General features: G+C 39.3%; 1 protein-coding gene across 2 annotated transcripts in view; it reads right to left on the reverse strand.

Annotated features, from left to right (window-relative positions):
• Positions 1–27,427, reverse strand: part of MUSK (muscle associated receptor tyrosine kinase) — a 142,424-nt gene that overhangs the window by 34,453 nt on the left and 80,544 nt on the right. For both annotated transcript variants that reach the window (XM_053558674.1, XM_053558670.1), the window contains 2 exons: positions 21,126–21,285; positions 8,059–8,065 (listed from right to left, as the gene is read on the reverse strand). In XM_053558674.1, coding sequence (XP_053414649.1) covers positions 8,059–8,065; positions 21,126–21,285 — 167 coding nt within the window. The remainder of the gene's footprint in view (positions 1–8,058; positions 8,066–21,125; positions 21,286–27,427) is intronic.

Raw genomic sequence — 27,427 nt, forward strand, 5'->3', positions numbered from 1 at the left:
CAATGCCTTCCACGCTTAGATTCTCTTAACTCCTACATCTTCTCAGCATTCCATTAAAGAAGGAAAAAGTCATGAAGGGAGGAGAGGCATGAGGAATGGCTTCTGGGGGCTAAGTAGCACCTTCAGCTTTGCTATTTCCCTATTGCATGTCTTGGGGAAAGTCAACTGGTCACTCTTTGGGCAATTACCCTAGTCTGTAGAGTGATATAAGTAATTATTCTGAACTCAGATTATTGTCTGTTAATGGGTAATATATGGGGGGGGGACCTGTAAATTCTGATATGCTAGCACAAAAATAAGATTAAAAGCTTATGTGCTATAACAACTGGAGACAATTAGAAGAATGGGAAATGCTGGTAGTATTCTTTTCACATATCCACTCGTCCCCTGGATGTAATGCTGGGAATTTTAATAACTCATATACTCACCTGATAAACGTTTATTGAGCACTTATTATATGTAGGCACTGGGAGGGTCTCAACATATTTTTAGGTCTGCCATCAGGTTTATTTTGTTACTAATGACAGAAAACTCTTAAGTTATATTCTTTGTTATATTTGCACAATGGTTGGAATTTAGCCTTTCATTACCTTTCTATAAAGAATGGTATGGAAGAAAAACTGCAATTTGTGAGAAATTTAGAGACCCCATCTGAATCTTAAAAAATTGATACTTTAATTACAAATCACCAATGCCTGGTCTTTAAAGCAAATTCATTAGAATGAGATAAACATTTAAGAAACATAGCTGTACTTCGAAACAATGTTTTGTGACACAGAGTCTTCCTTTGAGTCAGAGTCACTTTCAACTAATTACTGTGATTTCTACAGTATCACTTCATTCATTATGAATTTTTAAAATAATAAATAAGAAAACACAAAACGCGAGGAAAACTTGTGTGAACTGAAGGTAAGAAAACACCTCAGCCTTGTAGGGAACCCAATCTGTGATGACACTATGGAAGTTAGAGAGAAAGATGCTATTTTTAGGGCTCAGAAAATGAAACCCCAAAGTGGCCTAAGATGCAGCCTCAGAAACAAAGTCTCCCTGACCCTCTCCCGCCCATGGGTCTCAACCCTCCTTCTCCCCGGAGGCTAGCCATAGAGACTGGAATCCCTTCTCCCCAAAACTGATCATGGAAACCAGAACTTCTTTTCCCCAAAGCCAGTCATAAAACTTAGAAATATGACTCTGACTTCCCCCTGTGTCTGTGTAACAGCTGGCTATAAAGAAATTAAGAGCCTCATTCCAGAAGGGGCCTTCCATACTCTGGAGGAAGGAATGTTCCTCAGAGAGACCATGAAGAATCTGGACAGGCCTTGCTGACTAGCTGTCCTTACTCTATTAGATCAGATCGCACCCATTTTATCTAATCATATTTCTCCATACTTCGTTGAATCTAAGCATAAATATGTTCTCTCTGTGTCTCTGAGTCTTCATTCTGAAGGTTCCTGGGTCAGTTAAAACTATGATCAAACAGATTTGTTTGTGCTTTTCTCTTGTTAACCTGTCTTTGTTATATGGGTGTGGGTTGTGACCCTTATGTGGGGGAGAAAAGGATCACTCCTTTCCCACCGTCCACTGTGCTTTAAGAAACTGAATAATAACCAAGTAACCAAAAGTAGCTCAAACTGTTTTTATCAGCTGGTCTCACATATTGATATAATATCTCAGCATAAAAAGAGCTTGAATAAGAACTTGTGCACTTAGGAAAAAACTGCATCATGTAAAAGTTAAGTATTTCCCACCATGTCTCTGAACTGAAAATTATTTCTCCAGTTTCCACTGTCATGTGTTAACTATTGAATGATGCCGTTCTTCATTTTTCCATGAATATTAAAAAAATCATTTCCCTTAATTACACAAGGAAAACACATTTAAAAAAAATTGGAAAGTATACAAAAGAAAAAAATCAATGAAAATAGCTTCAAAGGCTGGTCAAAGTGATTCACTCTTATAATCCCAACACTTTGGAGGCTGAAGGGGGAGAACTGCTTGAGCCCAGGAGTTCAAGACCAATCTGGATAACAATAGCGAGACCCTGAGACCCTGGCTCTAAAAAAACAAAAACAACACACACACAAACACACACACACTTGAAAACGTAGTCCTAGCTATTTGAGAGGTTGAAGCAGGAGGATCACTTGAGCCCAGGGGTTTGAGGCTGCAGTGAACTATGATCATGCTTCTGCACTCCAGACTAGGTGACAGAGCCAGATCTTCCCTCAAAAAAAAAAAAGGCCGGGAGTGGGGGTTTGGAAATAGTTTCAGACATAGGATTATTTACAATCCATTCTTCTGCCTGGATTTCTGATGCTTCTTTGAATAAAAGCCCTAAAAAATCTTTTTTTTTGGCCGGGGCTAGGTTTGAACCCGCCACCTCCAGCATATGGGACCGGCGCCCTACTCCTTGAGCCACAGGTGCGGCCCAGCCCTAAAAAATCTTTGGAACCAACCTCCATGTGGCTTAATAGTATTGACTTTGAGTCTCCTCATAAAATGATGGCACTTGAGTTGATTTCACGTCTTTGCAACTGTGAACTGTACTACAATAAACATTCAAGTGAAAGCGTCTTTTTGATAAAATGGCTTTTTTCCCCCCTTAGAGTAGATATCCCATAGTGGGAATCTCTAGATCAAAGAGTAGGTCTACTTTCAGTTTTTTGAAGAATCTCCATACTATTTTCCATAAAGGTTGGACTAGGTTGCAGTCCCATCAACAATGAAGGTGGGTGTCCAACCCGTAGCCTGCAGGCCACATGCTGGTTACTTGAGGACTGTTTCACTTCTCTGTGCTGTGGGAGTAACGCATGACCTCTCCTTTTTTTGTGTGCTCATAGCTTTCCTTAGTGCTTATGTAAAAGAGTTGGCCCAAGGCAAATCTTATTCTTCCAATTTGTGGCAGAGAAGAAAAAAGGTTGGACATCCCTGGAAGTGTTCCTTTCTCTGCGTATCCATGCCAACATCTGTTGTTTTGCGACTTTTGACAAAAGCTATTCCCACTGGAGTTAGGTGATACCTCATTGTGGTTTTGATTTGCATTGCCCTGATGATCAGAGATGAGAGACACTGGACATTTTTTCATATGTTTATTGGCCATCTTCTTTCGAAAAGGTTCTGTTCAGTCTTTTGTCCATTTTTTAATGGGTTGTTTGGTTTTTTTCCTTGCTATTTGCTTGAGTTCTTTGTAGTTCTGTTTATTAGCCCTTTATCAGATGATAGCATGGGAATATTTTCTCCCATTCTGTAGGTTGTCTATTAGTTCTGGGCACACTTACAGCTCTGACTCAAATTGTGCAAAAGCAATGCATGTAGCCAAAATGTCTGTACCCCTGTTATATTCTGAAATTAAAAAAAATAGTAATTTTTTTAAACTTTTGAGCATTAGGTATATAATAAAAGAAAAAAAAAAGATAAAAGGAAAATAGGTTTTTGAATAGAAATTGGAAGATCTTTTTTTTTTTTTTTTGCAGTTTTTGGCCTGGGCCAGGTTTGAACCTGCCACCTCCGGTATATGGGGCTGGTGCCCTACTTCTTTGAGCCACAGGTGCTGCCCAAGGAAGATCTTATTTTTAATTCTGTTTTTTCTAAGAGCTTGACAACCACTAGCCTGTGAAAAATCCTCTACATGCTGGAAAAGACCACACAAAGGCAAAGTGCATGATTATTATGAATTTTCTACTCTCTGTCATGTTCTTGGGAACATTAACTACTTGGCTTTGGTAGCGTACCTATGCTTGAATGAGACCCACAGGGATACATGAGCCTGTATGTCTACATCTCTATATCTATGTCTATACATCTGTATCTGTTTATCAACTTCTTAGTCACGGTTTCAGTGTTTCAGCCACTTCCTTTTCCTTTTAGTCTCCTCACTGAAAGAAACTTATAATCTCAAATTTTACAGTGTTCAAATTTTAAATGCAAGATGTGGAGACAAATTGGGCCATATTTTCCCTCCTACCCCTGAACCTTCATCACTTAAAAACTTTTGGAAAAAAGAGCTCATGGTAAGAACTGGGGAATGAGATGAATGCTAATCATTTCCACTGGTGCCTTCTGTTTTTTTTTTTTTTGCAAGTGACAAGACACCTCCATGTCCAGCCCAAGTTGTGTTTCTTTGTCTGCAGTTCTTGGGACTGCGGATTGGGCAACACTGGAAGCAGCTGGTTCTGTCTGTTGCTCATTTCAACAGTGGGGCAGAGGTCATAGGGATCTGGTCATAGAATGCTGGTTGTTTTGGAACAAACTGTCAGACTCTCTCCTAAAAATGCTAGTGTCTATCGCACCTGGAGCCAGTCCCCCTCCTGCCTCCTGACTATCCAAACCTCGCTGACCTCCCTTTGTGTAAAGTTCCTTTATTTAGAGGCAACAGCAGATACAGGCTCGCTAATGCCCCTTTTAACTTTTATAACAGACAACTCTGTCTGGTCAAATGGAATATTTAAGGGATTCTCATTCCACTTCTTACTACAATTTCTCTCTACTTTAACATGTATGAATCACATTCAATAGAACATTTTAAAATATTATCTCTCAGCTTCTATGAAGGAGACTAAGTCCTTGAACACATAATACTTTGTTCAAAGCACACCAGATGACCGGTCATGGGACACTCGTGTTATGACAACCCCCGTACTCTAGTGGAAACTCCATACCTTATTTCCCTCCCTCCCTGGTAGCGGCACATTTGATAGCTGAACCTCTGGTATAGATTAATCTTCTCCCTTATATAGCAAAGTGCCTTCCTTATCTACCCCTGAAATCGCCCAGCAAAGGGGATGACGGAGGTGCAGCGCCACTTCCAACTCCAAAGCAAACTGGGAATGTTTTTATCTTTCGCAACTATGTCCTTGTATATAATTCATTCTCTGAGGCAAGGGTCAGTAAATACACTCTAAAAGTTCAATTTGGCCTGCTGTTTGCTTTCTGGGTGGTGGGGTTAATTTTTTATTAAATGACATTTTTATTAATTTTAATTTAGATAAACTTTACTCTCCTCAGCCATGAACTCCAAAAATTGTCAACAAAAATTCTTAAACCAGTATTTCTATACACAAATGAAGTAGGGGTTTTTAGACCATAGCAAAACATTGGAATGTGCTTGATTATGCCAAATCGCTATCACATTTACTTAAAACTAGTTTAAATTTTCATACAATGTATATCATGATTTTCACTTTCAGAGCAACATAGGCATATCCATATGGTATTTCTTTCTTTCTTTTATTATTATTATTATTAATGTTGGAGATTCATTGAGGGTACAATAAGCCAGGTTACATTGATTGCAAATGTTAGGCAATGTCCCTCTTGCAATCATGTCTTGCCCCCATAAATCCATATGGTATTTCTTAAAATGTTTTTTTTAGTGACAAATTGTATATGTTTTATCAGGTGTGTGATGTTTTGAAATACGTATACATCATGGAATGACTAAATTGACCTAATAACCATACACATTATCTCACAGATTTATCATTTTTTCATGGTGCAAACACTTTAAATCTACTCTCAGTCATTTTTGAGAATATAATGCATTGTTATGAACTGTAGTTAACATGTTATACTATAGATCTCTTGAACTTATTCCTGCTCACTAAAGTTTCGTATCCTTCTGGTTGTTTATATACACAGCTTATGTGTTAAGAATGGTATCTACATTTTTAAATGTTGATAAAAAATCAAAAGAATTAATGACAAGTGCAGATTATGTGGAGTTCAATTTCAATTCCATAAGTAAGGTTTTATTTGAAGAGATTGATATTCACCCATTTACACATCATGTAGGCCTGCTTTTTCTCTAGAATGACAGTTGAGCCTTTGCAATAGGAACAACACGGCCCACAAGATAAATATATTTAATATCTGGCCCTAAACTGAAAAAAGTTGCCAGCCCTTGCTCTAAGACACAGATAAAGTGTCATTTTTTAAAAATGCTAAACCCAATGTCTTCAAGAAGAAAGACATGATCTCCCCTGAAAAACCTCGTGTTGCTTCTGATTAAAATTACTACCTATTTATTGTATAAAATAAAGTGATATAAACAAGAAAACTTTTAAACTTAAAATAATTTGAAAATTATTTTAGCCAAATATATAAAAAATTTATATGTTTTACATACATCAGTTATAATCAGTATATACATAAATGTATTCAGCATTATATGTATTTACATTTCAAACCATTAAGGGGGTACAAATGTTTTTGATACATGGCTTGAGTCGGTGCTAGAAATGTACTTTTTCTATCTTATATTTTTACCTAGCGTGATATTATAAGTATTCATCTGTGGCATTAATTATTTTTCAAAAACATGGTATTTAATCACATTGATTTCTCTTTTTGGTAGATATTTACATTGCTCATATGTATTACTGACATCCATTACTAAGGCTGTTTTGAATAATGTTGCTTATAACTCTGATCATTTCCTTAGGATAGATTACTAAAAATGGATTCATTCAGATGTATTAAATTATGAATTATTTAATTCAGTTATATTAAAATATAACCATTTAAATAATGGTTAGCATAATAAAAATTGCCAAATGCTCTATGGAATGTTTATAGCAATTTTCTCTCTACCAGTAGAGTGAGAACACTTCTTATCATAAATGAAAACTAATATGGAATTGCTTTTTAATTAGAATTTAATTACTTATGAGTTTAAACTTCTTTATTTGAGTTTACTTGCATGCAAATGATCTCTGTCCTTTACGTTCTTGGAATTTGCACATACTTCCATTATTATGTCGTATTATAATTAATCTTTATGTGTGTGTGTATGTAGGTACCCTAATAATAAATTCCTTGGGGGAAGGGAATATGTATAATTTTTGTTTCTCTCTTTTCCAATATAGTGCCAGAGATTGAGCGATTGGTTTAAAAATGCAGAGGGAGGGCAGGTGTACTGAGTGGGAATGAAAGATAATGGTCTTTGTTGATGGCCTGTATTTTAATTTAATTTGTACCTCATCTACATTCTTCAGTAGATAACTGCCTTCACTGAGGAATCCTTAAGAGTCCACATTCTGTGAGCCACATAAATCAATAACTATTTTTCAAGTAACCTAATGTATCAAAGCTTGTATCAAGATTTTAAAAATCTTGTATCAAGATTCAGAAAAAAAATTTTTTGTTATGGAATGAATTATTTCATTCCCTGGAATTTAAATCAATGGATGGGATTTTACGTCCTCCCCAGTTACCGGACTACCTGGGGAAGGTGGTTAAGTGCAGTAGCTACAAACCTGAATTCTTGAGTCTGTCTACATGTGCTCCGATTGAGGCTTTGAAATTTGCTAGCTGCGTGGTCTGGGCAACTCTTTGTATATCAGATTTCTCATATTAAAAAATCGGGATAACAAGTGGGGCTCATGAATGAACCACAAAATGCAGCTGCAATTGTCATTATTACAAATGTTTTTTTGTATTACAAAGTCAACTTTATTGCACTATAAGTAATTATTACTTTCATTAATCATTCTGAATCCCATTTTCGTCATTTGCAAAATTAGATGGAAATCGTTATTACGCCTCACAGAGTTTTCATGAAAGTCAATTTTAATAAATACCACAAATAAAACTCTATGTATTGCAAAGTGTTATCCTGCAAGGGGACACTTTCTTATCTACAGGATAGAGCTATGAGGGAGAGCTTGGGGGTCAGCTGTGGGTTCCACTTCCAACTCCATCATTCTCTAGCTGTATGAGCCACCTGAACTTTCCAGTTCAAAGTAGCTCTCTTAGTTTTTTTTTCTATAAAATAGAGATAATAATGGTATCTATTTCACAGGGATGTCTTGAGGATAAATTTAATTAATGTTAATTAATGCCTCTAGAGCTCCTAGCACAGTGCCCAATACATAGTTAAGTATTCAATAGATGTTACCTGTTTTCATCTTCATCCTCATCATTTTGGAAGAGTACTAAAAAGATTCGAAATTATAAACCTTCTAATTGGTTACAGTGCACACTGAGTAGTCGACACTCAAATAATGGCATGTCAGATTAAAAAACACATAACAAAACATTGGTATAATAACCATCTCTTACCTCCATTCTTTTAACAGGAAAGGAAGTTCCCACAGGAAAGCAAATTAAAGGGGAAAAGAAAAGAAAAGAAAATTAGTACATTTTCATCTTATCATTTGGAAGAGATAGTTTTGATACCACTGAGCTTGAAGTTTCTGAAAAGCTCTCTGCTTCAGCTAGGAGGCCAGATACTGAATTCACAGGCAGATTCAGAGATTAAGCGAATACTGAACTCAGTGTCTCCAGAGGGTATGTTCTTTACAAACTGAGTTAACCATGGGCACCATTGGGAAAGGCAGCCTCTCAGCTCAGAGTTTCCTTCCATTAGCCACCTAGGGACTTTTAACTAAAAAGGCAAGATGGTAAGCCTAAGAGGGAGAAGGGAAGGGAAGAGGGCTTGGGAGAGGGTAGACAACTGTTATTCTCATAGGTCTCATAGGCCCAGCTGGCTTTGTGGGTGTGTAACCTATGTAGTTACATAAGGCCTATGCTTCGTTTAACACTCAGCTGTCACTGTCTTGAAATCCTTAGTATTTTGAATAAGGAGCCCTGCATTTTCATTTTGCACAGAGCCTGCAAGTTGTGTAGCTGGACATGCCTACAGAGATAAAAACTTAGAGCTCTGATAAGACTGCACCTCTCCTCTGGAGAGTGATGTGACTCAGGCTCTCCCAGGGCAGGAGGGCCCTTGTAAGGGTATGAGATGACCAGCGTTGCTGAATTATTCCATCTTCTTTTTGTAAAGTAAATTTAAAACTTGCAATCTTTACCAAGTGCTGTGGTTACTTCCTCCTTGCCTCTCCCCACCCTCATTTATAGAAGTAAGAAGTAAAATACATACTTCATGTAACACAAATATGCTATATTGGAATTTCTTCTAATATTGAGGTCTAAATTTTTTTTGAAGTTTTTCTTATGGCTACTTTAAGGACTTTAAAATGAATTCCTCTAAGAAGTCAATCTTCTTGGACTTCAACAAATTTGTATTTCTAATCATTCCCTTTTAAATTTGCAAGTGTTGGTGACTACATGGTTTTTGTAACCTTGAATATGTGACTTTTTAAAAATCTTTATGGACTTGTCAATGAGCCTGAGTGAGGATAAGGCTTCGAAACCAATCTCTTTACCTTCCTAAGGAATGGACATTTATTAGTTTTTGGCTGAATGGAAAAAGTAGTCAATCACGGTATTAACTTGTTAACACTCCAGTGGTATTTCCAGAGATATTTTTTTTTTTAAATGTTATGATCCTTACTATAAATTTGTTTGGAAATAACGTATCATTTTGCATTTTAAAATTTCATCAATTACCCTATTTGGCCACGTATAATGTGCCCCTTGAATAATGTACCCCCATGGTTTTGGCCCAAATTTTCAGTAAAAGTATCTTTTAATTCTTAATTCAAGCTTTTGTTTATATTTAGATACTTTTTTGTACTACAAATGAATTTTAGCATTTTTTAACATATTATTTGATATAAGGAAGAATTACACTTATAATACATAAGCAAAAATAAAAGAATTAAAAACATTTATCTAAATATAGAATTAGTACTACCCATACATAATGTGCAGCTTTATTTTTCCCTCAAAAATTTGGGAAAAATTATGCACATTAGATACAGAAAAATATGGTAGTTATCCTGATAAATAACCACCATAGAGTGTTGATCAGAAGAGGGACTCATTTTTTCTCACTTTATCATAACTATTAAAATACTAATACCTTACTAAACAGAAATGTGCTCAAAGTCGTACTAATCTGATTAATGCATACACGTGTACACACATATGTACACATATATGTGATACGAAATAATGTGATAATGAAAGCAGGAGGCAATAATAATCAAAAGGTTGGTAATGAAATACACGTAATTCTACAAAATATTTTTAACAGAAATACAAATATGTAAAGAAATTATTTATTGACATTAATCATTTATTGACAAATTGGCTAAAGAGCCCTGCAAGTGATCAAAATTAAATAAAATAGAAAAAGACATGCATCATGGTATGTAGTAATCTCCTCATTCACAATATGTGATAAGGTAAGCCATACAAAAATAAGTTATAAATACGCAGCCATATTGTTTGAAAAATGTTTCATTCTTAATCCTGAACTTTAAACATTAGATATGGTAGTCATCAGGCTAAGTGAAATTAGCTAACCCAAGTTTGGGAAAATTGGTTTTAGGTAAATTGATTTGGGGTGAATTAATCTAATATAAATGTACTACATTTATCCAATTAAAATGCTGGTATTTTCGATCTAACTACTTACAACATAGATATCTGTGCATGTATTTCATTGTTTTCATCAGTAATTGGCATTTTCTCAATAACTTAGATAAACGACTTTAGCAAATATGTAACCACACACACATACACACACCCCTTGACATTTTCCTAGGAGGGTCCAGAAGGGTATAAGCACCCTATTCTCTGTTCCAATAAGTAGGCCCTATAACCAGGCAAATAGCTTTGGCTCTCAGACTTTAAATAAAAGAATGCAAACTAATATGTTCCTTTTGGAAAGACGTTTGGAAAACACTCAGGGATCTAAAAATTGACCTGCTGTTGGATCCTGCAATTTCTCTACTAGGAGTATATCCAACAGATCAAAAATCACTTTGCAAAAAAGATATCTGCACCAGATTATTCATTGCAGCTCAATTCATAATAGCCAAGTCATGGAAGAAGCCTAAGTGCCCATTGACCCATGAATGGATTAATAAATTGTGGTATATGTACACCATGGAATACTATGCAGCCTTAAAGATGGAGATTTTACCTCTTCTATGTTTACATGGAGGGACCTGGAACATATTCTCCTGAGTAAAGTATCTCAAGAATGGAGGAAAAAGTATCCAATGTACTCAGTACTTCTATGAAACCAACTTAAATTTACTCACACTTTCTTATGAAAGATAGAACACAACTGTAACCCAGGATGAAGGAGAGAAATGGAGTGGGAAAGGAGAGGAGGGGGGAGGTTTGATAGAGAGAGGGTAAAAGGCGGGGCCGCACCTATGGAGCATATTACAAGGGTACAAGTCAAATCTGTCAAGTGTAGAACATAAATGTCTTAACACAATAATCAGTAAATGAGGTGAAAGCTGTGTTGATTGGTATGCTGTAAGCACGTCAGATTATACAAAAAAATACATTGTACCCCAATATGCATAAATGTATTCATGATATGAGTATATGACTTAATAAAAAAATAAAGGATGAATTGCATTTAAGAGGAAAGGAGATGAATGATTTCTCTAGATCTTCTCATCCTTGAATGATATGTGTGTATAGGATTATAAAATGTCTAATGGTACTCTTTTCAACTCTAAGAATTAGAGAGTAGAATCCATACCCAAGGAAACAGTTCGTTTTATTTTTGTTTGTTTTTTGAGACAGAGTCTCAAGCTGTCACCCTGCATAGAGTGCTGTGGCGTCATAGCTCACAGCAACCTCAAACTCTTGGGCTTAAGCGATTCTCTTGCTTCAGTCTCCTGAGTAGCTGGGACTACAGGTGCCCGCCACAATGCCTGGCTATTTTTTGGTTGTAGTTGTCATTGTTGTTTGGCAGGCTCAGGCTGGATTCGAACCCGCCACCTCCAGTGTATGTGGCTGGCTCCCTAGCCACTGAGCTATAGGCACTGAGCCTTGTTTGTTTTTTAAAAATGATCCAAATTTCTAAAAAGAATCAAAACCATTAGGGTCTGAAGGAAGCAAGAGTGAGAAAGAGAGAGAGAGTGTGTCCAGTTCCATACTACTTGGACAGCAGGGATATATGAATTCCTCTGAATCCAGTAGACACTATGGAAGATAGCTAAGTTACCAAGAGGACTGAATGCTGGGCAAGGACCCCAATACTAATAAATCATGAGTTATCTCAGGAGTGATTGAGGTCAAAGGCTGGGGATTATGAGAGGATGAAGTAGTAAAGAATATCTCTCACATCCAGGCACCATACAATGCAGAGGCCTCTGAAGGACTCTCCAAAGATTGTATATGTCGTATGTGGGAGTCAGTAGTCAAACGCCTGCAACACAGAGGTATTCAAGGAATGAAAGGCTCAGATACATAGAGATACTGAAGGAATGAAAGGCTCAGATGCTGCACCTGCTGTTTTTCAACACCAGACCTACCATTTACTATCTATGTGAGCTTGGGCACCTCTTTGAGGTTCAGTTTCCTCATCTGTGAAATCGGGATAATAAAAGTACCCATCTCACTAAATTGTGGGGATTAAATAAATTCACACACACACACGCATAAATTCATATACATTACATATGGCACTGGCACTGGGAATGTATTCACAACAGAGAAAGCCTAGAACATCTATTCAGGAAAAGACACTAGCCCTCTTCCCTGGAAAGCCTCTTGTCTTGAATCATGCTAACAGGGGTCCTCAAACTCCACATGAGGCGATGTGATTGTATTTGTTGCCATTTTGTTTTTTTACTTCAAAATAAGATATGTGCAGTGTGCATAGGAATTTGTTCATATTTTTTTAAACTATAGTCCGGCCCTCCAATGGTCTGAGGGACAGTGAACTGGCCCCCTGTTTAAAAAGTTTGAGGACCTCTGTCTAGAAAAATTAGAAAACAAGAAGGCGGGATATACAACAGCAACAGATTATATTTCATCTACTCTCTGAGCTGATGAATGAATAACTGGCTGGCTGTGGGAAGAGGGAAGCAGGTGAGGTTTGAATTATATAGAAGAGGGTGACGTTTTAAACTAGGTCAGATGGTGATTTTTAGTATCTAAATAATATCTAGAAACTATGGAGTCTGCTTAAAAGCTTGTAAAGAATTTTCTCCCCAGAGGGACAAGGAGATTCTAGATAGCATAATCCCTCAGTCCCCAGTGGTTGGAGAAAAGACCATTTTCTCTGTGTACCTGTCAAGTTTAAATTGTTTAACACACTGTTTACACATGTAATCTTACCTCTTTGTTACTTCTTTAGTTCCTATTTAATTTACGAGTCGTTCAAAGTTGTTCTGCATCTCGACAATGGACTTTAAAAACTAACTTTTGATACAGAGCAAACTTTTGCCAAAATGCATTCCAACACATTGTCCTCCCCACATGAGTCTCTTTGCTTAGGAACAGAAGTCCACACTCTTCTAACAGCAAGCCATGCTGGACAGATTCCTTTGTGATACTTTCCCAACTATGTTCAGGAGGAATAATTAACAAACTAGAATGACTATGAAGGAAACATCAAGACGTGTCTAAGATTTGCAGGATTCCAGCTGCCAGAAGAGTCACTGCTCAATACCTAAATCAAAATCATTGATTTAATGCCTATTTCCACTCTGAAATTCTCTTTTGTTGAGATAGGGAGGTTGAGCTGTAGAATTATTTTGGTTATTTCTGAAATGATGCCACTCAGGGTCACAAAGTACAAATCTGAGTTATAATTTAAGTTTTAGGAACTGGGAAAGAGGCCTGCAGGGATCCCTTAACCAGTTAAGATGACCAAAGGATATGAAAAATGATGACTGGAGCTCTGTGTCACTACTAAACTAGAAAAAGTACCCAGGTGCTCCGAACCTCATGGTAATTTTGCCATTGTGCAGATAGAACAGATGGAGGGAAGACAGAAGGGAAGTCTTCCAGAGAAATTGGCACATAATGTGCAGTAAAGGTAACTTCTAATAGCAGCTGAGCAGGGAGACCTATTGAAACATAGGGGCCAAAGTCATGTTTATGACAGAACCCTCATTTTAATCGGAGGATCCAATAGCATGTTTATGAAAGGTCATGTTTATGAATAGGTCATGTGTATGAAAGAACACATGACCTATAATCTTAAATGTAATTTAAGATTACATTTTAAAATCCTCTCATTTTAAAAGGAGGATTCAGTAGCCAGGATCTGAATCAATGCCAAAGAGAATCCAGCCATAGTACTTGGGAGCGGATAATCTTAAATAGGTAATTTCTCCACTTGTATTTTCTTTTCTTTACTGAAGGATGGCTAGGAAGTGAGAAAGGAGTCCAAGAAACTTGTAATTATAATTCATCCTTATTTTAAACCTAAAATTTTAAAGATTCCCCAAATTCCTAACACCACCAATATTTGTAGCATCTTTAAAATTATCTAGAAAAGTCGGTAAAACTTTGGCCCTCTCCTGAAATGTATAACTACTCTAATTTAAGAAAGGTGCCGGGTTGTAAAAGCACTCTTACCCTTTACGCCTAAGTGCAGAATAGCTGGTAACAATTTAATACAGTTACTGGCTGCTACCCATTTATTCCCTTCTATTTTATTAAAAACAAACAAAAAACCACTTTTCATTAACTTAAAATCAGATAAAGCTACCATGACATGCCAGGGATAGCGTCTGTCTTGTTGATAAAAATTCTTTCTACCTAGAGAGGCTGAAACACTGCCTGGTAAAGCGAATCATGTGCTTCTGCTGTGTTACCATGTCTCAAAAATTATCTCCAGTATCGAGGGGAAATTCTCAAGACTATCAGACTTGAGAAAGTGCGTGAAACATGCACATTCAATCAGCTATATTGATTATAAAATAGAGTTCCAAGTTCTACTGTTTTTCTGTAGTAATGGGAAACATCAACTCTTCTGAAATATAAAAAATAAAACTAGGTGGTCCATTTGGGAGGTGGGAGGCTCCAGGGCTAACCACATCAGACTTCTCCCATTTGCCCATTTTTAATGATTCTATATATATATTTATTTGAGCTTTAAACTTAGTGACCAGAAAGTCCAAAACTTAAGGTTAGTCTAAAGAAGGGGATGATAGAAGGTAGGGGTGCTGGTAGAGCTGAGGGTAGCTTCCCTTAGAGGAAGGATGTGACCACAGCCTCATCCCTGTACCCCGAGACTGGATAAGCACAGGCAGAACTTTGAGCCTCATTCTGATGAAGGTCCTGGTACCACTGAGAATGGGAAATACAGACGTGTGTCTTCCTCTTCTGAATCCCTGTATCTATTTCAATGGACTCTATTCCAGGGCTATGCTTGTGACAGGGATCGGAGGCTGTCTTACTGGTCTCTGCCCCAGAGCTGAGGGTTCTGGTGAAGGTATCTTGCCAAACACCAGGCATCCTGGTGAGTTTAAATCACAATTTGAGCCTCTTGGGTTTGTGGATGGAGGGGAAATGCAGCTTCCTGGTTCATAGGGTGAGGTCCTAAAAGGTTTTTGACTTCTTCTGATGACTAAAGGCAAATGTAAATGAGTCAGAAAGAAGTATATCACATTTCTCAAACAATGCATAAGGATTTGGGCAGACACATGGAAGGGTTTAGGAAACATGAAGGTTGGTCTTTATTTTTCTGTTGTCCTTGAAACACTAGAGATATCCCCTTAGACATAATCCTCAGCGCTAGACCAGCTTTTTCCATTTCCAGTTTTCCTGCTGGGAAGAGTAAATAAACGGAGTAAATGCTTCAAAGGGAAATAGCGGGAATGTGACAATGGGGCTGTTGCCTGCCTGGGGTACCAGTGGTCGCACTAGTGAGCACTACAGAACACCGGGGAGGATGGGGATGGCAACCTGGGACAGCAGAGTTTGGGGAAGGAAGCACTGCCCGAATGGCAAGGGAGACACCATGGCTGACTTGAAGCTCAGCGGAGGCGGAAATGGAGCAGCAGGCGCCCAACACCCAACTTCTGGGAGATCTGGAGAGTGTTAGACCATGCTTTTTTGAAACAATTCTAAATTAAAGTTGCACCAAAGTGGCCCTATTTCCCCGGAATATTGGCTCACAGTGAACTGCAGGCTTGGGAGGTAGTTTCCTCAGTGGTTATAGAGGGACCTTTGTGAGGCATCTAGCACATCTAACCTGATGTGGGGTTCCTGAAAAGCAAAAAGCAGCCTCTGCCTATTACTTAGAAGGAACTCTAAAGCAGAGAGCAAGCCTGAGGGAAATGGCTAAAGTTGACAAAACGAAGCACAGGGCCAGAGAAGATTAACGTAGGAATGAATTTATTCAAAGGCCAGAGAACAAGGGCAGAGGGATGCCTGTGAAAGCACCTGTAGTGAGAATGAGATGGAGTCAGGCAGGCTAAGGCAGCCATGACACAGCTGGGCTGGTTGGGGTAGGTCCTGCCTGACCCTCACCCCCATCTCCCATTTGACACAGCTGGTCTTGTTGGTGCAGGACCTGCCTGACCCTCACCCCCGTCTCCCATTTGACACAGCTGGTCTTGTTGGTGCAGGACCTGCCTGACCCTCACCCCCATCTCCCATTTGACACAGCTGGTTTTGTTGGTGCAGGACCTGCCTGACCCTCACCCCCGTCTCCCATTTGACACAGCTGGGGGGTTGGTATAGGTCCCACTTGACCTTCACTGTCTCCCATTCTTACTGTTTTATAAATTTAGCTCCCACCCTAAAGTTATCTATCTTGAGTAGTATAGGAGGATCGATTTAGGAGATTAACTTGTGAAGTGGAATGTTGTAACAAGTCATTGAATTATGCTAAGGGTTAATGTGATCTTAGCTGTGAACTATGCAAATTAAGAAAGAAGGCCACAGTGGAAAAAGGAGAGCTTTGGGTATATAAGAAGTAGAAATTTGAGTAAAGGTTGGTGAGTCATTTCTGCCACCCTTCTACTGTTAAACCTTGTGTTAACTTTTTAGAGCTTTCTTATGTCTATCAATAAACTCTGAATACTCTGACATGGCTCTTTAGTTCATCCTAGTTGTCCCGTCTGCTCAGAAGGGGTGTGTCAACTGAAAGCCTCTGGCCAGGGTCCTGCCTGGTGTGGCTTGCAGGGCCTCCCTGGAAAGAATGTGGACACACAACCTGTGAGGGTGGCAAGCAGGTTTTCTTTTTCTGGCTCTCTTTTCACATGGGACAGTCGCCCATCAGTCTGGTTCGTTAATGGTGTGTCTTTCAGTTTTTTGTCTGACCACCCAAGAACCTGCTGTTTAAAGCTCCAGGATGGTTTTAAACTGACACAAACAGGGCAAAGAGAGAAAGAGAAAGTGGAAGATGTTATCATGGGGGTTAGGAGTCTTAGTCAATTAATTACACTCATAAGGCACACTCGTGACATTTGCCTGGGAAATTTTGGCAAAAGTGGGGAGGATCAGGTCCCCTATAGTCAGAACCAACTAGAAAAGCACATCAAGGGTTGAACAAAAGGGTCTTACATAGTTTTTATGAATTAGGGCAGAGAATAATGCTCGATATATAGCAATTTTCCAACAAATACACAGGTTTCTGATTGATCATACCCACTATAGATCCCTTTAAGTCTTTTCCTTTTTATTTTTCAGTTTTTGAATAACTCTTATTTCATTACTTGACTCCCAACATTGTGGAACACTATGATTCTGTATACAGACAGATTTAATTATTGCTCATACAATTCAGAAAATGGCAAGGACCAGGTCCCAGTTACAGGTTGAGCCCTTCCTTATCCTGCCAGCGTCCCCAAGTTCCTTGATAACCCCATACAGCTACTATAAATATACCCCTGACCACAGTGGTATCATATCTCTTTCCCAGGGCCTCCAATTTCCCCCCACTCTAAAGCTGACCTCCATACCACTGCTTTTGCCAGGCCCATTGACCTGTCGAGTCATCACTGGTTCCAGTGTACACGGCTCTTATCTCTCATGAATTGACCATTCTTCACATGAACTCAACTCTGCTGCTGCAGCAGGTGCCAAACTCCTCTCTGCTGTGACATGCCAAACAATCCATACATTGCTCCCACCATTCATTTCCTCCCCCATGAAAATTCTACTGTTATTTTCCCTGGATTGCCTCTGGGTCTTGCCCCCATCCTCACTCTGGTCTATTCTCAACACTGACATCCAAGACAACCTCTCCCTGCAACCCCAGGACTTCTGGTGCTGCCTTAAGGCTCTTTCTGCCATCAGAAGGCACACCACTTTTTTTTGGGTTACAGATTTTCCGTGTTGGTGTATTCCATTTATTAATGGAGTCTGATTACATTTTCATTCGGGTTATGACGTTGCTGTATATAGTGTGGTAGCTATTGTGCTCTATGGTCCTTTAAGCATCTTAAAGATCATGTCCATGGATGACTCAACCTTTGTGTGGAGCATATACACCTGATTTATTAGGTCCCCCCACTTATTGTTCATAGTGCTGTTTTCACAACCGCCTTTGTACTTATCATGAGCAGGCTCCAGGTTAGAGAGCCTAGAGTGAGAGATCCCTGACTAGACCTTCCAGCTTGGTATGTTGTGGAGAAAAGGAAGGTAGAGGGATCAGAATTGGAATACATATTTTGTAGATTTCTTTTCTGGACCCAAATCTGAGAAAAGAGGTATACTTGTTAAGGAAAAAATCAAGAAACAGAGGGAGTTTTCCAACTTCCTATTTGATATACTAGAAGAAATGCACCCCATAGAGATCCTGTTCCCTGACATAAGACGGCAGCATTCGTGTGGAAATGGTAACACAACATGGCTGGATTACAGCAGAACTGGGCTAGCAGGTCTGCATCTCTCTTGGATTTTGTATACTTTGAACGTGATCCGGAAGTTGCTTTAGAGCCCATGAGGGATAAAGAAGGAGTTGAACTGGAATGTAGCAGGCCTGCCACAGGCCACAGGAGGGATAGATGGGACCACCTTGCTGCAGAGGTTGCAGAGCTGAGTCTAGACATGGGCTTGAGGAAGGATAGTGAGATGCAGTGGGCGGTGCTGCTCCCGCTCCCAAAGGGGCCTCAGTGGACTGAGCCAGCCCAGCAGGTCCTCTGGGTTCTCACTGAGCTGGAAGATAAATTTACAACTTCCGCAGCTACAGACTTCCCTGGAGACCAGCGGATTTCAGAGGACACCAGTGCAAGAATACAGGTCCTCTTTTCCCCTATGGAAGGAAGACATGGAAGGAGGAAGGCGAGAAAGAGCTCTGGTAGGGAAGTATCTTTCAATGATTAAATTACCTGACATAAATTTCTCTCCAGATTGGCAACATTTTTCTTTCCCCAGCAGAAATGTTTAAACTAAATTTGATCAGGTAATTTTCTTGGATTTGAGTATTCACTTCAATTCTCTCTTGGTTCTCTCTCTCCATACATATATATTTCACACACATACCCACATATGCACAGACATATGTTATATGAATCTATAGATATATATAAATGTATATCTAACAGTAGGTCTTGATAAAATATAACCTAAAACAAAGACACTGAGACTAAAATAATGCCAGGTAATTCAAAAGCATCAAACATTTTAAGTATTTATCATCTCCTGGATCTTCTTAAGTTCTTAAGCTTTGTTTTGCTTTGCCTATATAGCATTGCTTGTCGGGAACACCTTCCTCAAAATCTCAGACACGTCTTCACACATTCATCTACCTCACTGCCACATCCAGGCACTTGCTGCAAATCTAATTTCAATCTGGATAGGTTCTGTGCATCTCTCCTCTTCTCTCTGTATCAATTTATTCTGCTGTTCTTCAGACCTTCGCTATTTTTTGAGACATCAGGAAGAGCCTCCTGATTGCTTGTCATGGCTCCCAACCTCTTGACACCCCACCTGTTAATTTGCTAAAGGATCTGTGATGATACACTTATTTCCTCTAAAATCATTCGATGAATTCCCATCGACGGAAGGACACATTAACCCTACTCAGGCTCTTCATAACATGGCTGATTCCAAACCTTTCTTCCCACTTTCCATCTCCAATTTCTGCCATTTCTTCTAGCCTTGCCCATTGCCTTGCTTTTTTCTGAACACATTTCCACCTAGTCATCTCATACCCACATCTTCTACTTAAATGTTATCTCTTTCCCAGGGATTCCCTGACTCTGTCCCTCTCTTGTTTTACTGCGTGCTTTGCCTCTGCTGCTGTGGCATAGCATCCATGGCTGACTGCCTTGCTATCTAGACTGAGAGTCCCTGGAAGATAGTACCTATTTTTAATTAAGTTTTCATCCTTATTCCATCTTTATTCCACCTAATACAATCTGTTTGTACAGTATATTTAATAAATGCATGGAAAAGTGCTTTATAAACAGCAAAGTGCTATGAAAATAGTAATTATTATTATGTGTTAAGTTGAATTCACTTTAACAAATCTTGACATTCTCTGGGAGAAATGATTATCATCCATGGAAATGCTAGAATAACTGATAGGAAGTCTCAAGACACTGTAGGCAGATATTTCCCTGGAGCAGGAGAGAGAAGGCGCTCTAGTTTTGTAATCTCTTTCCTTCGTGGGCATGCCCCAGAGGCCCAGCCTTGTCCAGTACTCTCTGCAGATTTCTCTGTGGCCTCTATTCACCCATATTAAAAATCACAGACATTACTAGAAATTTCCCCAGCAGGGAAGATCAAAGAAGTGGCCTTGTAATAAGAAACAGCAGGCTCTGGGGAGCTGGCCCTGGGCACAGGCTCTACCAGTGTTCGCCTTACATGTGAGGCCAAGCACCTCTCTGCTGACCCTTGGGCAGTAGGCAAACTGCAAATATAACACGCCTGGCATTTCCTGATACAGAGATTATTTCCATCTCTAGGAATTCCACTAACGTTCTCAGAAGGCTTTGGGACATTTGAATTTTAAAAATAAACCTTTAGAATGCAACACAAATATCCTAGAAATCCCTGTGTCAGCCCTTTTCCTTAAAAACACCTGTAAGTCCTGCTGTCACCTCCGTTACACAGGAGAAGGGAGGACCACAGGGCTCAGGCTCTTGATTAAAATACCCTCAAGGAATAACTACCCAGAAATTGGCACAACCATGTTAAATATCTGCTACTGACTGCTTGATGGCCTTGGGAAGTTTGATTAACTCAGAGAAATAAGCAAAGGGGAGAGCAGAAGGGGAAGGAAATAAAAGAAAGGCAGGAAAGAGAGAAAAGAAAAAAGAAATGAACTCATGGAAGCTGTTCTCCATCACTTGGTTAGGTACTCGATACTATGTGAGGCAACAAATTAGCCAAAATCCATATCTAGGTTAACTCTGGAGTGTTCTATGGAGGAAGATATAGCCAAAAGGGACCAAAGTAAGACAGAGAAGAAAGGGGAGATTTTTCCCAATGCCAGTGGTTGTGGAATAGTGCCTGCCAATTATTTTCTGTCCTGGAACACTGCCATGTGAAGGCCATCCTACCTGATACGCTGATGGTGGCGGCAGCCTTTGCAGTACTGAATTTCTCTCCATGTTTATTAGTAGCTATGCATGTGTAGAGTCCTGGCTTGGTAACAAACAGCTGCAGTCTTGAGTCAATCACTCGGTCTTTCACACTCTCTTGAATGGACCCAGAAGAAACCTGATAGAGTAGGGGAAAATAAGAGATAAAACCAGGTCATGGATTTCCTGAGATACTGCATGTGTAGATTTGAAGGGAAAAGTATTAAGATGATCAAAAGGCATGTGGTAGATTGCAAAAATAGCCACCAAATTTTCCCTCCCTAAACCTATGCCCTTGGAATGTGACTTTGTAGCTTTTTCTTCAAGAAGTAGCATCTTTCTCCACACTTTCAATCGAGATTAGCCTCGTGATGGGTTTTGGAATGACTGGGCAGAAACTTGTAAATTTCTTGCGCATTGTGGCTTACTTGCTTGTTGCTTTTGGAACCCCTGGCCTCCTGTGAACAAGTGAGAGCAAGCCTGCTAGAAGATGAAATACACACTGCCCATTTATCCCCACTGCCCCAGGTGGGAGCCAGCAAGAACCATCAGACACATGAGGAAGGCTTATCTAGACCAAGCAGAACCCATTCAACCTGCTAATTGCAAAAGCAAGACCAACCAAGATAAGGCAATTCTGGCCCCAAACAGCAAAACCACCCATTTGGCCTCCACACTTATAAGCGTTATTAATAAATGGTTATTGTTTTAAACCACTAAGCTTTGACATGGTTTGTGATAGAGCAACTCATGACTAAGACAAGATATGAATAATATACTGTGTGGATCCTCCAAGATGTGCTGTCTTGTGGAGAAAGGGACAGTCAAGCATGAGTGGTTGCAGATTTCTGGACTTATATCCATAATTCCAGTTCAGTTCCCCATTACATTCCCATCAGATGGGTGGATAGTTATCAGGAAAAATGGCTGTGAGGCCAAGTCTGTCTCTGAGGTAAGACATACATGATGATGAACTACTTAACTTAGAAAATCAAGTGTCCTTGATAAGCCAGAATATCAATGCAATATTAGCATAATTGACAGGTTAATTCATATAAGTGCTTATCAATTAGTCATTATCATCCAACTATATGAGAAAGACAACAGCCCAGCACATTTCAGGAGGTTGCAGTTAAAATTTGCATTAGTCAGACACTAAAGCTCGTGCTTTTAACCATTATATTATAGTGTCTTCCCTAGTCCTAGAAAAGAGAACAAATGAATAGTCACTAGAAAACAAGAGCACTAGCAACGATCACCTTAACAAGTCAACCAACCATGAACAAAATAAATGTATGACAAATGTATTGTTAATGGTGGTGTTTTTTTTTAAATGATGTTTCTTCACTGCTTTCTTGAGCACTACACTGCATTTTCAATAATTATTTTTTAATTAAATGTACTTATATGAGGGTAATAAGATGCCAGTTTGGGGGAAATTGGAGTGGAATGGACAGGAATCAGACCATGGTAGACTTTTTGATAATATTCTTGGAGGAGTAGAGGTGGGTACCATGGAAGTCTGAGCTTGGCTGCCTCAAAAGAGATTGCACTGTCCAGTAGTGGGAAATGAGGCTAGGAAGGAGAGATTTTGGAGCCAATTATTTTGCTGTTTTGTAAGAGACTAACAAAAGGGAAGGAAGCCCTGAGGTGAGATTAGTTTTCTTCCTATCTTCCAGGTGGCTGCTGTCCCTGGTACCAAGTACTCTCAGTAGCAAGTCAGCAGTGAAAGTTTCTCCGATTAGCTTCTTTGTCTCTATTCTTTACCTTTTCTACCAGTCTTAATCCTTATAATAAAACTGGTTTATGTGAATATCAATATATCTTAAGTGGGAGATTTTCCAGGTCAGATCAAGTATTGTGAAACTTTCCCCAGATAAACAGCCTAGACTCTATGAAAACCGACAAAACAGGAAGAAAAATATCTTTAAGAGATAATACACTCAGTTGAAAATTCAAATGAATGAATTATCGTGTTTATCAGAAGTGTTAACATCTTATGGATGAGTGTCCAAGTTATTCTGAACAACTTGAATATAATTCTGGACTTTCCCTGAATTTTAATACAAAGCAGGAATGAGAAAAAAGCTAAAGACTTCAAAACTCTATGCTCAATTAACATGTTTTATGTTACTGTTGAGTTTTGTTATAAATATAACTCATTTTCAGTTTATATAGTTTTACAATATAAAATTATAGAGCAATTTAGTTCTCTCCTTCAAGAAGGAGGATTGTGAACCATGAGAGTCATGATGGTTGACTAGAAGCAGCCTGCATGCCACTTTCAAGAAGAGTGAAGATTTCAAGTAGATGTCCACCTATGGATGGACCTTGAATCATGAGATTGCATTGTGACACTTTAGAGAAGCAACAAGAGACACTTAGAGTGAAGGAGAAGGTTATGTGGTAATCCACTTGGCAAGATCAGAAAGTACCTTGGAGGAGGCATCCACACATGGGGAGGACAGGAGGAGAGGACCCTGGGACTCTATGCTTTCCCCATGAACGCTGAGGCCTGAGCTATGTTGAGACTCCCCCACAACCACTGCAAACCTTTAGTCTGATCAAGGAGCTGCTTTGAGTCTGTGTAGCTACATTGGACCAGAGAGCAAGCACATCACAAACCTGGCAACCTCCTCCATTTCAGGGGTAGTACAGTTAACAATATTCTTGCTCTGAGGTACAGAACCCTGGTCTTTATAGGGCTCAGCTTTGCTATAGCCACTGCCCACACTGCCCCGGCCAGACTAGGGAGGGGACAGAGAGCAGATGTGTTCATGTACCTATGACTGGGAGTCATATACCTTCCCCCTACACAAGGAAGTCTAGCAGAATGGGCACCACATATGCTACCTGAGAAGCCCTATAACAAATGGGTCCTGGGCAGGGGGAGAACACTAGTTGCCTGGAGGCCCAGCCTCTGTACTTCTACTTTTAAGAACCCTATCATGCTGCCAGTGGGCTCTGTAGCCCTGTCTCCAAAGATTCTGTGCTTCTGGGCCCCCAAATTCGTCCCCTGAGACTCCCACCCACCACCTAGAAAGAACTGCCCCCAGTTCAAGTATCTGCCCAGTACCTGCTAGCTGCAAGCCACCATCACACCTGGCCCTGGGTGGAGTGAACTCCCACAGCCTTGACACCCACAACCACCTCCTAGATAGCCTTACCCAGCTGCCACTGCCATGCCGTGGAGAGACCTAGGCAGTATAGTCTCTGGCAGCACCAGGCTCATGGAGAGGGACTTGCCCAGCCCCCTGCCCAAGCTTCCAGCAATATGTCAGTGAATGACCCACCACTCTGCACTTGGCACTGGCTTGGACTATGACAATCACAGGGTAAGAGGACAACATAGAAGGGCTGCATTATGGGCTGTCAGTGTATCTGCCTCTCTCCTGCTGGTTAAATCTTCCTGAAAGATCAAAAAGGTGCTATCTAGGAACCTTTCCTTTCTCTTACCAAGGAGGAGAGTCCCACAAAGGAGAATAGGTGTGCAACAAGTCTGTCAGCCCTGAGCTGACAGAAGAGGATTCAGATGAGAAGAAATAAGCAAAAGAACTCTGGCAACATGAAAAAAATAAGCTAGATACCCACAAAGGATCGCAGTAATTTTATAGCAGTAGATCACAGCCAAAGGAAACTGTCAACATGTCAGGAATGGAATTCAGAATATGGATTGGAAAATAAGATGAATGGCATTGAAAAGAAATTTGAAACAAAAACAAAGAAACCCCCAAAATATTATAGTACAGGAATGAAAAAAAAACAACTAAAAAAGTCACTAAAAGTATAACAAAACTGAAAAAAAATGAAAGAGTCATTTAGGAAACCTGAATATATAGCTGAAATCTCCAATGACAGGATGGATGAAGCAGAAGAAAAAAATCTCTGAGCTTGAATGCTAGGCTTTTGAATGAATCCAATTAGTCAAAGATGCAGAAAGAAGAATAAAGAGCAGTGAGCACTCAGAGAAATATGGAACTATGTGAAATGAAATATTGTATAAATTACAGGTGTCTCAAAGAGAGAAGACGAAAAACGAAAAAGCATCAAAAAACTTTTTTTGAAGGAATTATTGAGGGAAACTTCCCTGTTATCACCAGAGATTCAGATATCCAGATACATAGTGGTCATTGAACAGAGGGAAGATTCTTAGCAAATAGGACATCTCCAAGACACATGGTCATCAACATGCTCAAAATGAAAATAAACGAGAAAATGCTAAAGTCTGCAAGATGAAAGAAACAACTAACCTACAAAGGCAAACATCAGCTTCACATCAGAATTTTCAGTCGAGACCTTATAAGTCAGAAGGGACTGGGGCCCTATTTTTTATCTTCTTAGACAGAACAATTTCCAACCAAGAATTTTATATTCTGAAAAAGTAAGTTTCTTTTCTTTTCTTGTCTCTTTTCCTTTCTTTTCTCCCTCTTTAGTTCTTTCTTTCCTTCCTTCCTCTCTCTCTTTCTTTCTCCCCTTTCTTTTCTCTCTTCTGTTCTGTTCTCTTCTCTTCATTCTTCTCTTCTCTTCCCCCTCTTCTTTTCTCTCCCTTTTCTTTCTTTCTTCTCACTATGTTGCCCTCAACAGAGTGCCATGGCACTCTATCACAGCAACCCCAAACTCTTGGGTGTAAGTGACTCTCTTGCCTCAGCCTCCCAAGTAGCTGGGACTACAGGTGCCCATCACAACACCTGGCTATTTTTTGGTTGTAGTTGTCATTGTTGTTTGCCAGGCCTGGGCTGGTTTCGAACCCACCAGCTCCCATTTATGTGGCTGGTGCCCTAGCCCCTGAGCTATAGGTGCTGAGCCAGAAAAATAAATTTCTTAAAAGATGAAAAAATAAAGACTTTCCAGACAATCAAACAATAAGGAAATTTGTCAATACTAGATCTGCCCTATAGGATATACTCCAAACTGCATTATACATAGAATAACACAATAGATAGCCATCAATTTTAAAAACACCTGAAAGGTTATAGCTCATAGTTCATATAAAACAATAGCACAAGAGAGAAAACAAACAAGGTATTATTCAACATGATAAACCTAATATTATTCCATGCATCAATACTAGCAGTGAACATGGATGCTCTTAATACCCCACTTAAAAGATGTAGACTAGGTGAAAAAAAAAAAAAAACAAAAAAACACCTTAGGGCAGCACCTGTGGCTCAGTGAGTAGGGTGCCAGCCCCATATACCGAGGATGGCAGGTCCAAACCGGCCCCGGCCAAACTGCAACAAAAAAATAGCCGGGCGTTGTGGCGGGTGCCTGTAGTCCCAGCTACTCAGGAGGCTGAGGCAAGAGAATCACCTAAGTCCAAGAGCTGGAGGTTGCTGTGAGCTGTGACACTATGGCACTCTTCTGAGGGCAACAAAGTGAGACTCTGTCTCAAAAAAAACCTTGGTCCAAATACATATCATCTTTAAGAAACTGATCTAACTTGCACAGACTCAAGATAAAGGGATGAAAAAAAATTCCCACAAACAGAAATCAAAAATGAACAGGTGTAGGCATTCTCATGTCAGATAAAATAGACTATATCAACAATGGTAAAAATAGACAAACAAGTACACTAAGGTGGGCGGGTTCAAATCCGGCCCAACAATGACAACTGCAACAAAAAATAGCTGGGCATTGTGGCAGGTGCCTGTAGTCCCAGCTACTTGGGAGGCTAAGGCAAGAGAATCACTTGAACCCAAGAGTTTGAAGTTGCTGTGAGCTGTGATGCCATAGCACTCTACCCAGGGCAACAGCTTAAGACTCTGTCTCAAAAAAAAAAAAAAAAAAAAAAACACAAAGATGGTCATTATATTATTATAAATTGGCAATTAAGCACGATGACATAACAGTCCTAAATACATATGTACCTAAAAGTGGAGCTCCTAGATTCATAAAGCAAATTCTACTTGATCTAAACAAAAAAATAAAAAAATCATAGCATGATAATTTCTGGGGACTGCAATTGCTCAGTAACAGAATCGGACAGATTATCAAAGAGGATATAAATAAACACTGGACTTAAATGGGGTTCTAGAACAAATGGATCTAACAGAAATTTATGGAATATTCTACCCCCAAACTACTGAATATACATTCTTCAGCACATGGGACATTTTCCAAGATTGATCATATCTTAGGCCACAAAAAATATCAAAATCATACCATGTATCACAGACCACAGTGGAATAAAACTAAAAATCAAATCTAAGAAACATTCAGATTTTCATAAAGCTATAGAAATTAAACTACTTGCTGCTGAATAATCTTTGGGTCAATGATGA

Source organism: Nycticebus coucang, chromosome 2 (assembly GCF_027406575.1).
Source record: "Nycticebus coucang isolate mNycCou1 chromosome 2, mNycCou1.pri, whole genome shotgun sequence".
Lineage (NCBI taxonomy): Eukaryota > Metazoa > Chordata > Mammalia > Primates > Lorisidae > Nycticebus > Nycticebus coucang.